Below are 14,313 nucleotides of genomic sequence, written 5' to 3'. Positions count from 1 at the left end.
AGAAAAGGGGGGACTGAGAGAGGGAGTTAGGGGAATCTTATCAAGTAGAGATAGAGTGCTGACGGCATGAAACTAGGATCCTACTTAGTGTCTTTACTAACTATGGTGCTTGTGCAAATTAATTAAAGCAAGAAGCCTTGGGCCCCTTTACCAAAGTCAGTCTCTTAATAAGAGTGTGAGCCTATCTTAAGAAACTGGTAGAAACTGGTCCTGCGGATGGACAAGATCCAAGAAGCAACTGAATCTGCGCAGAGACAAGAGGTCATCTAGCAGTGACAAGGAAGAGTCATCAATCTTCATCCCCACGACCCCCGAAGACCACCACCAGAATACACTGCGCAAGTGCAGATGGGAGAAGTTTATGGAAATGACTCCTTGGAACTAATTTTAGTATGAAGCGGGGACAGGTTATGAATATGTATAGGTGTATTGTGGCATATGCAACTCTTTGCTGCATATAACCATGGCAAGTTGCCGCGTCAGGTGCGCACGACTTTGGCGGGACTACCCTCTGTGCTGCCCAGCGCTGAATAAACATACCTACTTTACAATCTTACTGATTGTGGAGTCCGTTTTCCGTAAGTCAGTGTTAGTCTTTCAAAAGTATCTTTAGTACTTAACACTGAAGGCCAAATGGCTTCTATATCATGAAAGACAAACTCCTTACAGGTGTAAGATAGCAAGTAAGGCATACATCAGTAAACTGTAAATGAGGAGACTGAGACCAAGATACATTACATGGGTAAAGAACAGGGTTGCCACAACTCATTTAAAATAATTTCCTATTAAGCAAAGAATTAAAGACACCATATTTAGCAGCCAAAGAGGTGAGAGGGGTTCATCTCACTCAGCTTCAGAATATTTAAATTTAAATGAGAACAAACTGATAATGAATCATTTTGTAGTCGGTGGGAGGAAAAACAAAATACTTATATTGGACATGATTCAATTCAAACATTTTTAGGGTGACCATTCTTTCAACTGAACACTCTAAAAAGGTTTAGACTACTAGATCATTTGCAGATGTTTTGATAGTCTTTTTTGCTTCTCAGTTATAAAAATCTTACAGTGAGTGAAAAATTGCAAGAGAAAGGTTTATGAAATAACCACATGGCAGAATAAGACAATAGAGGACTTTCATCCACAAGTACCATTACAGTTACATGTCTCAGTGATGACAGGAGCTCCAGAACCACAAAGATAAGCCAAAAAAATGACAAAGAAAGTTTAAAATTAACTTTTGGAAAGAAAAAAGTAGAGAGCTATGAAATTGTACAAAAAAATTTGTAACATTTCTACTCAGTTTTAGAAAGATTGGGTACAAAATATAAATCTTTGTAGGCATTGAAGGATTCTGAAGTATTTATAGCATCATGGAACCCTCAAAACTGGACATCTCCTGTATTTCTAATGCACAATATCAGTCAAAAAAGGGGAAAAAAATACCTCTAGTAAGAAATCTTGCAATAGGCCAATGGCTCAATTAATAATAATAATAATAATAATAATAATAATAATAATAAATAATAAAAAAACATAATATGTATTATAAAATGTGGGATGCTCTTGTCTGAAATGAACTTGGACACTTCATTTAAGAAGAGTTAATGTAAACAGATAATAGTCAAAGAAAATCTATAAAGGAAATAGAGATTTAAGAGTTTAATTCCATAGACAATTGTCTATGTTTTGGTTTAGAAAGGAGGAAATGTATTCCCTAAAAGCAGATTTCCTAAATAAAGATACATAAAATAAAATAAATAAAATAAAATAAAATAAAATAAAATAAAATAAAATAAATAAATAAATAAAATAAAATAAAATAAATAAAATAAAATAAAATAAAATAAATAAAAAATCAATAGAGTATCCCTGAAATTGATGGTTTACATCCTTAAATTATGCATCACTGCCTGCCAGCCGTATCTCCAATCTGCATTGCAAACATAAACACAATAAATTTTTTATTAAGTTTCAGAGCATGAAATGGCCTTACTTTTCCCCTCCTGCAGATTTAAAAAAGTCCTGACATAATCAGGATAAATACTGCATCAGTATTTAACAATTCAGGGAATTTTTTTACTGGTGGCAATATACAAGAAATAACTATCTGCATCAGTAGATATGTTCAGTAACAATAAGGGATTTCAAAAATGCCCTCACTGAAGAGATCAAACATTTCCACCTCTCAGATTTGTTTTATCAGCCTGTCTGAAGATGGGCAAGGACAATGTTGTAGCAGCGTATGCTCATTTAACATTTGGAAGATTGTTTTTCTTTTCTCACTCCCCACAGCCATATGGATTAGAAACTCATTTATTTCTCTTTGTTATGAAAACACAAGCCGAAGCAGAAGTATGAAGCAAATTCAAAAGGAAGTATAATTATGCAGCAAGTAAGCAACTGCATAATCTCATTATACCATAGATGGGGTTTAACAATAAAAGTGTTAAGAACATTTAGAATTGAAAGTCAACAAAATTAAAATTCATAAAATGAAATACATTTTAACATAAAGTTTAACTGCAGCAAGAAACAGCTGAAGCCTAAAGCCTAGTACAATTCAAAAATGAATCAGATCTCTTCTGTATGGTTAGAAGAATAGAAGTAACTTGACAGGTTAAAATCAGAGAACAGAGATACAAAGATTATTTCTGTAGTCCAGACTGATAATCACTGAGGATCAAGGAAAGAGATAACTGTGGTCTAAATTATCATTTAATCTGGTTTGGACATTATCTGTCTGGCATTGAGAATCCTCCAGTCTCAGTAAGTTTCACGTGAATAGAACATGACGAGAATAGCAAGATATATTATTAACTACAAAGCTAAATGGGCTGCAATTTCAAATCAAGATCAGAATCCAGACTTTGTATTAGAGGACCAAAATTGAATCTACATGAAATGGTTCTTGCTGTATCTCTTAATATTTTTTTTTCAATTTAAAAAATAAATAAATAAATAAAAAGTTTGATACCGTGGGATTAATACTTTGGGAAAATAAATTTATCATGCATAGCAAGACAAAAGAGATTTTGCAGTCTTCAGAATACATCCCCAAGATGTTAATAGAGTAATGGTAAATCTAGCTTTTTGACGTTTGTTTGCTTTTCAATGCCCCTTATCTTGTCAAAAGCTAGAATAATTTGGATATCTAATTATTTAACCATTTTAATTGTGGTTCTTTATATTCCACTGCTTTGCTTGATATACATCTGCAATAAGGTATAGCATGAGTACTTTTAGTCTTCCTGAGAAATGTAGTTCTTATTATTAAGGAACATACCCAAGTGCTTTCTTCTTGACGATACTGCTTCCAGTTTCGTCCACTGTCACTGAACATCAGAAGGTAGCTTGTTACCCAGTCGGAGCTCCCATAACCACCTTGAGTAGCAACAGCAGTTATCTCAGCTCTTTCACCAAGATCAATCTGAAGCCATTGATATTTATTGGACACAAGTGGAGACCAACCACCAGCACCTTAAAACGAATGAAAAAGAACAGAAGGAAGTTAACACACTGATATATATTTATATAAATGAATTCAAGATATACCATCACCCAAATTGTTCAGATACTGTGTAGCACCTATTAAAAAAATTGTTGTATAGACTAAGGTTACGATACAATGTAACCATCATGAACTTTTTTACTTTTTTTTGGTCTAAAATTAATTTTGTAATAAATCATCAAACTAATTCTTATTCTATTAAACCAAGCTCTTAAAATAATAATAAAAAACCTCTGAATTTTATTTATTATTTTTATTTATTTTTATTTTATTAGACACCACAATTTTATTTTCCATGGACTGTCTGAGCTCCTAAAGTCCCTTCTAACCTGAATGATTCTGTGCGATAGTTCCACAAGACTTGGATATACAGATTTGTGTATGAAGAAATAAAGCACAGTTAGATGATGAATTTACATTTGCCTCTTAAAGTGACTAGCAAATTTGTATGAAAAACAGTAAGACCGTATGAGGTCTACACATGCAGTTCTAACCAAGAGACAAACTGGCTTGTGAAGATAAAATGTAACCTAAAATACACAGCTACATAAAATTCCTAAACCATTCTAAATAATCAGAAAGACATATAGAAAATAATAATAATAATAATACAGGACATCAGTTCAGTTTTCTCTTGTCTTCCTTAGCTTGCCTTTATTTAATCAAATAAGGCTACTAAGTCCTCTGTAAAGTCAGCCAAAAAAAAAAAAAAAAAGGACCGATCACAAAAAATGTTATAAGAGTAAATGTTTTTAAATGAATATACTTTGCATTTTTTTGCAAGCACATATATGTTTAGCATCTTGTGGGTTTTATTAGAGGATAAGGTGACAAAAAATGCTAAAAGATTCATTTTGTACACACACTCTTGGATCTAATGCAGACTCACCCTCAGATATTCTTGAAATATACAGAAAATACAGAAGAAGCAATACAACTGGTTTCCACAACAATCAATAAACACTATATTATTCGGAACATTTTTATGCTTGTATGGAGTTTGTTATGCTTAACATTTTGTAAATAAAACATCACATATGGCTTAATTTTCCTCAAAGGTCTTGAGTCAAGTTTTCAATATTACTTCCGTAAGGAAAAAGAAATAAAAGTATACTCAGGCATTGACAATATTTAACAATAAAATGGTTGGAATTCACAAGCCACAAAAAGTGAGGTTCATTCTTCAGATAAAGGAAAATGGAAATAGTTTTAAAAATACATAAACCTCCATATATGTAAAAATCCTTTTTTTTTCTTTTTTTTTTCCAGATATTTCTGCACTAAAAACAAACAAACAAACAAAAAAACCACACACACCCCCAAAAAAATTACCAACCAACCAAAAAAAAATAAAAAATAAACCACCCGTAACAGATACCCATAAGTGAAGTTTACAGGCTTTTGAGCTTTTTTCACTTTTTTTTTTTTTTTATTGTTTCTGCTCTTAATCTAAATTCAGATTTTGAACTTCATGCAAATAGTGTGAGATATTTTGCATTAAGTCCTTTGCCTGTTATTCATTCCTCCCTAAGACTAAGCATCAGATGCAGTATATACCTATGTCCTCTATAGTATACACACAATTTTTCTGTGATTATTTCATGAACCAGCTGTTTTTCATGGAAACCATAGCTAAGTGGAGATTCAAGTTTTGATTTCAATATAATTAGTGATATATTTATTTAGCAAACTAAGTGAAAAACAGCTACAGTTAGTCTCACTAGTGACTTGAAGACCACCATTGTATCTCACCAATGTCCTTTCCCCAATACATTTAAAATACTTTTTGAAATGATGATAGGAAAACAATTTTGAAGGAATATGAGTGTAACTCAAATAACAATGTTCGTATGTGTAAATTGAAGAAATGGGCAGGAATTGAAAGTTTCTGAAAGATTCTGAAGATTCTGTAAAAACTCAGACACCTCTAATAGTGAGTTCTGACACAAGTTACATTTTCCCTTAAGTGAACATATAACTGATGGCATCAAACCGTTGAAATACAGTCACATGTCTGATGATGGCGATCAAGAAGCAAAGAGAGAAATTACATAAGACCAGTATTCAGTGAAAATGAGAACAATATAAAGGTAGTATTCCGCACCTGAAGCACAGACAAATGCATAGATTTTGTCACATTAGTCTGTTTTCAATTAGAATGTGTGTGTGGTAGCATGTGGAAGGTGATAAGTAATTTAAATTGAATTTCCTCCTTTGCATACTTTATTTCCCAAAATCTGCAAATGAGGAAAAATTATATAAAAACAGATTTAGAAGAGTCTGCTGTTAACTATTTTTATGGGAATTAACCAAATAATTATTTATTACATTAACAACAGTGTATAACTCAGAAAACCCAGTGAAAACAAACACACTTCCTAATGCAGGCAAAGACAAGATCATTTATATTCACCTATATTTTCTGTAATGTAAAGGGCATCACTAGGTAGAAAAGTATTTATTTCTTTAAAATAAAATATTTGACATTTGTTCCATGTTTATTTTCAATCTTCTGTGCTGTAATAATCCATTCCTCTCTGAGAAGGATCTATTCTGTCAGTACTTTAAGGTCTGTCTGGAAATTCTTCACAGTCAACAGCAACATAAGTTTATAGGGGCATTTACAGATGGCAGTAAAACAATTTGCCACTTCCAATTTCAAAGAAATAAAAAATAAAGATTTCAGATGTACTATATTTTGCACAGAGAGCTAATTAATATTTTTGATTTTCTCACAAAAGTAGAGATAGCCTCCCATAACAAATAGCTCTGAAAAATATATTTTAAAATATTTTAGTAGTCTTCAATGACACCATGTAAATACCCTGTTTACAAGGCTAGCTGTTGGTCACCCATTCAGTAGCTCTTGATTTCTGTGTTTTCCATGGTTTTGTTCTTAGTGATCTTTCTAGAACAGTATCTGGGCTCTGAAAGTACTAATAAGCATCAATGGCCCTGCTCAGCCTTGCCCTTTGCCTTGCCCATGGCATAGGACCACATCTGAGATCAAACAGCCCTCCTTAACACTGTCAGACTCCTCCAATGTTTTTTGCTTAATTTCTGGCGTGAAAGAACCTCATAAAATTACTCATCACCAAATTACTTACATTATACCTTATATCACTAAAATTACTAATATATTTGTTACAGCAAAACCAAGGCTGCAAAACAGAGCCTGCCAGAAGTTTGATCTCTGCAAGAAGTACCACTGAGGTCATCAATATTTCTGAAGCAGTGCCCTCTGAGAAATCTGTCCCATTTAGCTTCTCCCCTGAATGCAGGCTCATGCAAAACTGTCATATTAAACTACTCTGAAAGATTATACTGAATTTAGGACAATCTCTAAACTATCTAGAAAAATCCCTCATCTTCCTTTCAGGTAAATTCAGTTCTTCATGAAAATGTCTTCTTTCCTACTTAGAAGTTTCCAACTCATATTGGTACCTTGAAGATTCCATTTGCACCATACCCATCTTTGCACAACCCTCCCCCTCTACCCCTCCCCACCCTCCCATGTCCTGTCTCCTTCCACTTTCAGTGGTAGGGCTTTCTCATTGTTTAGACGAATATAGCATACAACTGAACTGGGAAGGTTTCTGCCTTGCAAGGAGAATATCAGGGCAGCATGTGGGGCCAAGCTGCTTGGTCTCTCGGTTGGAGAGGGCACCTTGATAATATTTCTCCCCCCCTGACAATGACAGCCAAGTCCATGCCGTCTTGCACTGTGGAAATCAAACAAGTGATAAAGCAATTCACATTTTCTGTAGCTTGTTCTAAGTTACATATGAGGGCAAGGAGCTGCAGTGAGGTTGGGCTGAAGTGCCAAAATATATGTATCTTCAGAGCCATTAAACCAGACAGAAAATTAGTTGTATTATGAAAGATATATAAAATGGCACATAAATGTGAATACAAAGGGAACTATGTTAAATTTATTTGGCCCATAATAATTTTTAAATGCTAACATGTCTCATCATTCCATAAAAAATTCATAAAACTTAGAAAAAAATATATATACATATAGTATTTTTAATATAAAACTGGAATTGATTGAAATAATTCCGTTAAAAAAAAATCCATTAGAGCCACTAAAAGACATTTTTCTTCAAACAAACAAACAAACAAACAAACAAACAAACAAAACAACAATAACAAAACAACCCTTTAGTTTTCTATCAAATAAAGAAGAAATCTTTTTGTTCGGGTTGGTTTATCTACTGATTTACAACAAGGTCTTGTAGATAATACTGATTAAATCAGTCACTTTATGAAAACATCTGCTCTTTCCTTTAATTCAAGAAGGGTTCTGAGAATTTAGCAGATTCATCCTTTTACACCTTCCCAATTTAACCAAGTCAAAATTAAACCACTGGTAAATCTCACATGCTCACAATTACTTTCTGGGAAGGCTCCACTAATATTTTAAGATATGTTCTACCTTTAAGGTATGTTCTACCTTAAAACAGAAGAAGTCAAACAAGACTTTCCTTAAAATTACATCTTCAGGAAGAGAAAATGGTAATATCTCCTTTGTAGTTTCATTTGCTGAATCTAAACAGTTGTGTTGCAACATCCACAACCTCGTCTTTATATCCACACTTTTTCATCCTTTAATGACTTGCAGAGTAATCTGGCAGCATCCAGTAAGCAAGAAACATTTTTGAACATTTGAACATTTTTGAACAGCCAGCTCTGGAGGCTAAACAGGGACTTCATGCCCACAAGTCAGGCAGTCCACATCCATAACGTATACCAAATCTGTTGGACACCACACTCAAGACAAGTCAGCCTTACTTTCACTATAAAATTATGCAGTAGCACTTCCAGGCAGAGCATTATCCTCAGTGCAGAGGTATCCAAAGCCTCCTCATTTCTAACACTATGTCACTATGTGTCCTAGTCTGTCTGGGATGGAGCTAAATTTTCCTGTGGTGGCCATGTAGTGTTGCACTCTACACTTGTAGCTAGAACAGCATTGATATCACACCAGTGTTTTGTCTATTGCTGAACAGTGCTGGCACAGCATCAAGATTCCCTCCAAACCCGTAGACCCAGTTGCCTGGGGGTGGGCAAGAAGTGGGCAGCTGACATCACCAGTACAACTGACCTAAACTGACCAAAGGGATATTTCATACTGTATGATGTCACACAGCAATAAAAGTTGGAGAAAGGGAAGGAGAAGGTGGGCTCTCATTTTGAAGATGTCTGTCCTCCCGAACTGCCAAGTGTATTGAGGCCTTGCTTCCCAGAAAGTGGCTGAACATTGCTCATTGATGGGAAGTAGAGATTTTTATTTTTTTTCCCTTTCTCTGGTGCTTCCACATATCCTTTGCCTGTTTTTTCTCTCTCCCTTTTCCCTTTAATTAAATTATTTTAATCTCAACCTATGAGCTTTTTTTTTTTTTTTCTTTTTTCTTTTTTTTTCTTTCCAGCACACTTCTCCCCCTCTTCTTCTGAGGAGGGGGGTTGAGAGAGTGGTTGCGGTGGAGGTTAGCTGTCCAGCAGGACACCACAGTTTGGTGATAATTTTGAACTTTTTAACTGGAAGGTGGCAAGAGGTAATGATATAGTTTGTAGGAGTCCTCAGACAGACTGTGCTGAGAATGTGATTTCTAAAGACCGTTTGCAAGACACATTTTTGCTTGGAGACTATAAAACATTTTTCAGAATTAAGTGGTGCAGCAAGTTAGAAAGAAATAAACACATAAACAAAATTGCAAGAAAGTCCATGTTTCTGTGGGGGGTACTTTTTTTTTTTTTTTTTTTTTTTTTTAATGCAAGTCACCAAGTAGCTTGTTTCTCCTCATCATATTTCATGACATCCCCTGCAAAGAAGAAAAGAAGGCACAGATACAAAGGCTGATGTCTGGGATAGACAGTCTGGGCTATTATAATAAAGATGTGGAAGCCTTCTGTTAGCCCTGCCCAATGCTACATAAGACCCATACTGAATAACCATGGAGAAGAAGCACTAAGATATCTCCAATGGCCTGTATAAAGCCATAGCCTGGCCTGTATTCAGCAGTTGCAACATGACTTCTACAGCACTGCATTGCTCCTGTTCACATTTTGCCTTCGTCTGTCAAGTGTTCTTCAGCATCTTTCCTGCTTTCCTGTTCAGCAGCCAAGACCCCTGCCTGGAGGAGCCTGCAGGCTTATGGAGAAAAAAACAGTTGCCAAGTCCTGCAGGAAGCATCATTACAGCAGGTTAGCTCTTCAGCTACCACTTTCTAGTCTCCTTTTCAGTGCCGTATATTTGCATCAAAAGTTCACTATACTAATATTAATATTAATGTTTGTACCATACTGTACTGGTTGGCATGATATTTTTTGTTATAGCATATGTTTATACATGGTTGTTGCATAGAAGTTGGGGGCTTAATGGGTATTAGAATGATAAAGGCTTGTCAGATGTTCATTCCAAGTGTTGTGGATGTTTCTGGTGAGATCTGGGGAGTTCCTGAGGAATCTCCATGGGGATGCTGATATACCAGTGTGCCAGTCAAGGGTGTGCTAAAAGGTATGAATACAAAGGGCTAAAGGAAGATTTATAGGAAGAACTAACTTTGTCATCCCTAAACTTTCTAATTGATTGACTTTGTAATCTTCTGGTTAATTCTCTCTCTTCTTTTTACCAGAGTTACAGTTACCTCTCACTATATTTGCTAATAACCACTGATAAATTATCTTTCACTCTTGTGAACTAATAGCAAAACAGAAAAATCATTTTCATGAGGGAGAAAAACTCTATCTAGAGATACTCTTTTATTTATTTATTTATTTATTTTGTAACTTTGTCTTAGGACGTGTTTAACATTCTTTATTTTCCAAGTTCCCTTACCAATGCTGATATTATTTGCATGTGCTGGATTATTTGCCTGCACTGTACTAAAAATCTATACTAAAGCCACAGAAGCATGCAATTTTCATGCTTGACTTCTATTCAGAAACAAGAATTACACAGTTATTTTTTGGAAGAACACGCTGACTTGAACTTGCACACACTGATGGTGAATAACATATTTTGTTTCTACTTAGCATGTCAGGTTTTTTTTTTTATTATTATTGTTAAAGTTATTTCTATTTTGATTCTTTTTAGACAATTGTAAAAATGTTTATATATATATACTGTAATTCTTTTTGAAAAATATTAATTCACTGAACACACCTAGCAGTCACACACACACACACATATATATATAATATATATATTTTTTTTTTCCTGAGGTAGTGATTGTTTCTCCTAATTCAGAAATCTCTGTTTTTCAGACTGACTTTGCTAGCAACTTGCCAGTTTGCCTTGACGGTTGACAAGTTAATGGAGTATCTTTGGTTACCTGGAGATTTCATCCAGACTGTAAGAAATGAAATAGAAGTTTAAAGCTTCTATTAGTCACTTGTACATATTAAATGAAAAACAGACTCCTTCATGAATAAATATATAATATTCACATATATAATATTCATAAATAAACAGTATTAAATTATGGGAATACTTTCTAAGCTTTTGAATTTTTGTATACATTAAAGTTGATTGATTTGTGCTAGATTTAAAACTTAGTAAATCCTGCATCTTTCACATAATATTGAAAAAAATTTTGCCATTTGAACCTTTGTTATTTTTTGTTTCTGTTACAACACTCATTTTCAAGTCAGCTAAATGGCAAAATAATAGTATTTCCTTGCATCCTTCCCCCAAGTAATGCACAATGCTGTTCTGCAGAAGTCACACTGGGAGGTGTTATTTATTAGAGCTATTGATTTACAATTTAGCCATTTTTTGTTTATTATTATTATTCACTTCTCTTAGGCACCATTTAGCTACAAATCAAAATATAATCCTCTTATCTGAGTCCTGGATGGACACTATATTCACAGGAAAGACTTTCTTCCCTTCAGATTGCCTACATTTCTAGATTTTCATTCTTGTGCATTCCACACATATTTTAAGTAGTAAAGTAGTAAGTAAAGTAAGTACTCTTAAGTAGTAAGATTTTCTTTACTTCTGGAGGTGAAATATATTCTGCCTTCCCCATTGAGCACTGATATAAGAATGTCAGACAAGCATTAGCTCCTCATTCTGGTTCCTGTCTATTAGGGCATGTAAACAAAAGAAAAGAAAAGAAAACAAAACAAAAGGCATACATTTTCATAACTCCTTAGCTTCACAAAGATAACAATACCATTATAATTTATACACTGAAAATGTATATTTTATATAATATATAGCAAAAATTAGCAAAGTTAATAAACAGCTACTGAAGAAATAGATAAATATGTAAATAAAAATAAAACCACCTAGAATTGGCTGAGAAAATAGCACAGAATTTCAAATCCACGGAAGAAAATAGCTGAGTATTTTACAGTGGATTTACAGGGTCATATCAAGTTTAAAATTTAACCTTGCTGTCAGAGAATTTATTGACAGATACTTAAACATTTCAACCTGGTACTCGGCAGCTATCAGGCTGTCAAGCCTCCTTCCCTGTAGGAACAGCATCTCCCTACGTTTTTTTATCTTTCCCTATGACTACCTTTAATTATATTGTAATGTAAACAAAAACAAATACACTAATATGTGCATTCACACCAGCTTCTTCACATGCAGTTCATTTTACCATTAAGCTAACATCACCATTTATGCCACTTTTAAATTCAGTCTATTTTTGCATGTTTTATCATAATGACTACAAGCAACATGTAGAAATATTAAAACTAGTAGATTAAAACTAGCAGATTTACTTTAGATCATAAAGTATGCTTTCCTTTGATTAACCAAGCTGTGTATTTCCCATATGGATCATTTAACAGAAGCTAATTTTAATTTGAAGTCAATAAAGTTTCACCAGGGATAAATTTAGCTGCACATATTACAAAACAGATATTCTACAGTCAAATAATTAACAGCTGAGACTTCTTACACTTAGAAAAGTCAAATGAAGTGGGTTACAGCATTCAAAAAGATTAAAATATAAAAATGTGACATCATTTCTCAAGCTGGAAAGAAAGGTATCTTCTTTGACAAAAGAAGAGTTAAAAGCTTGAATGCTTACCCTTAAGTAAATAATAGAAGGTTTTATTCTCTGAAAGTTTTTTGGTCTGATTGAAGACAGGGACTGGGGTCAGAGAGAATTATCTGATAAGGGGTGTTGATGTATTAGTCCCAGGTGAGATCCTTCTTTGCACCTTTGAAGAATCACCTGAGTATCAAAAGCAGGGAAGAGGATGAATGATGGAATAGAACTTTTTCTTTGAGATTTTCAGAAAAGAGTTATCCTACACTTGAATAAGGCTGGCCAAGAAATAGAGCTTATACAATCAGAAACTTCGATTTATTCCACAATACCAAAGTGCAAGAAAAGTAACTAAGGAAGAACCTAAATAGCCAAAGAGCATAAATCACATCAGCAAATTGGCAAGAAACAATGTGCAAAAGCTGTTGCATCAGTGTTGTTCTTTGTCATGTCTCAGTGGCAGAAAATGTGAACCTAAGCATCAAAATTTTATGCCATGGACAAACTGCAGCAAGTGAAACAAAGAAGAGGATGAGGAATTTCTGCTTATTAAGTAAGAAACATCGGACACAGAATCCTGTTTGAAGGTAAAAAGGAGGCAGAGGCTGACTGGTAGATTCGAAGCCACCTCTGCAGAGAGTGCCCCACATTTAAAATTGCAGCGTAGTGTCTTTCAACCACATTTGATAGTTACATCATCTTCTGTCTTTGATCTAAGCAAAATACTATTGCTTCCCACCAGACTATTTTCAGGACAGGAAAGTATTTCTTGTACTCATGTTACTTATATTTAAAACTATCCTACTAAACTGGACCAATCCTAAGACCTAAATATCAAAAGGGCATTTGAAGCAATAAAGCTCAGTTTTCAAAAACGGTCATAACTGCCTGAAGAAAGGCCCATATCTAGCTGGTACTAAATGGAACAACCTTTGTACTTCTGAAGTTTCATACCCTTCTTATATTAAGCTGGTGAGTTTACCAGGTACATTGTGTTCAGCTAAGTTATAAAAAGGAAGAGATGCTATTTTATTTAGAGATCACTAAAACAGAAAGTTTTGAAAAAATAGGAAATGAAGACTTCTAGAAAGTAATTTGTTTCTACATGAGAGAGACACATTACTCATTTGCAGTATGCTAAAAGCAGTTGTGATCTGCCACTTCACAGCTCATAAGGACTTCGTGGCTTTTCTGAATTCAGGATCATGGTTCAGCAATCTTGCACAACAGAAACCTATAGAAACAAAATTTCATAACTTCCTATAAATAATTTATTCTCATAGTGTTTATATAAAATAAGTTGAATTTAGGAAACAAAGTATAAATTTATAGAATCATAGAATGGCTTAGGTTGGAAAGGACCTTAAAGATCATCTAGTTTGAATGCCCCTATCTTGGGCAAGGATACCACCCATTAGATCAGGTTGCTCAGGGCCTCATCCAGACTGGTGTTCAATACCTCCAGAGATGGGACATCCACAGCTTCTCTGGGCAAACTTTTCCAATGCCTCAACTACCCTCTGAGTGAAGAATTTTCTCCTAGCCTCTACCATAAATCTCCCCTCTTTTAGTTTAAAATCATTCCCCCTTGTCTTGTTATCTGACCGAGTAAAATGTTGCTCTCCACCTTTTATTTAGAAGCCCACTTGAAGTATTGAAAAGCTGCAATAGGCCACCCCAGAGCCTTCTTTTCTTTAAGTCGAACAGCACCAGCTCTCTCAGACTTTTTTATTTATTTATTTATTTTATTTTATTTATTTATTTATTTATTTATTTATTTTTGTAGGA

The 14,313-nt window shown here is 34.2% G+C and overlaps 1 protein-coding gene across 5 annotated transcripts in view; it reads right to left on the bottom strand.

Annotated features, from left to right (window-relative positions):
- Positions 1–14,313, bottom strand: part of CNTNAP4 (contactin associated protein family member 4) — a 270,899-nt gene that overhangs the window by 151,595 nt on the left and 104,991 nt on the right. For all 5 annotated transcript variants that reach the window (XM_083819196.1, XM_083819200.1, XM_083819197.1 and 2 more), the window contains exon 3: positions 3,287–3,480. In XM_083819196.1, coding sequence (XP_083675322.1) covers positions 3,287–3,480 — 194 coding nt within the window. The remainder of the gene's footprint in view (positions 1–3,286; positions 3,481–14,313) is intronic.

The sequence above is a fragment of the Anser anser genome, assembly GCF_964211835.1.
Source record: "Anser anser genome assembly, chromosome: Z".
In the NCBI taxonomy this organism is placed as follows: domain Eukaryota; kingdom Metazoa; phylum Chordata; class Aves; order Anseriformes; family Anatidae; genus Anser; species Anser anser.
The sequence above is the reverse complement of the archived record's forward strand: the minus strand, read 5'-3'. Positions and strand labels throughout refer to the sequence as shown.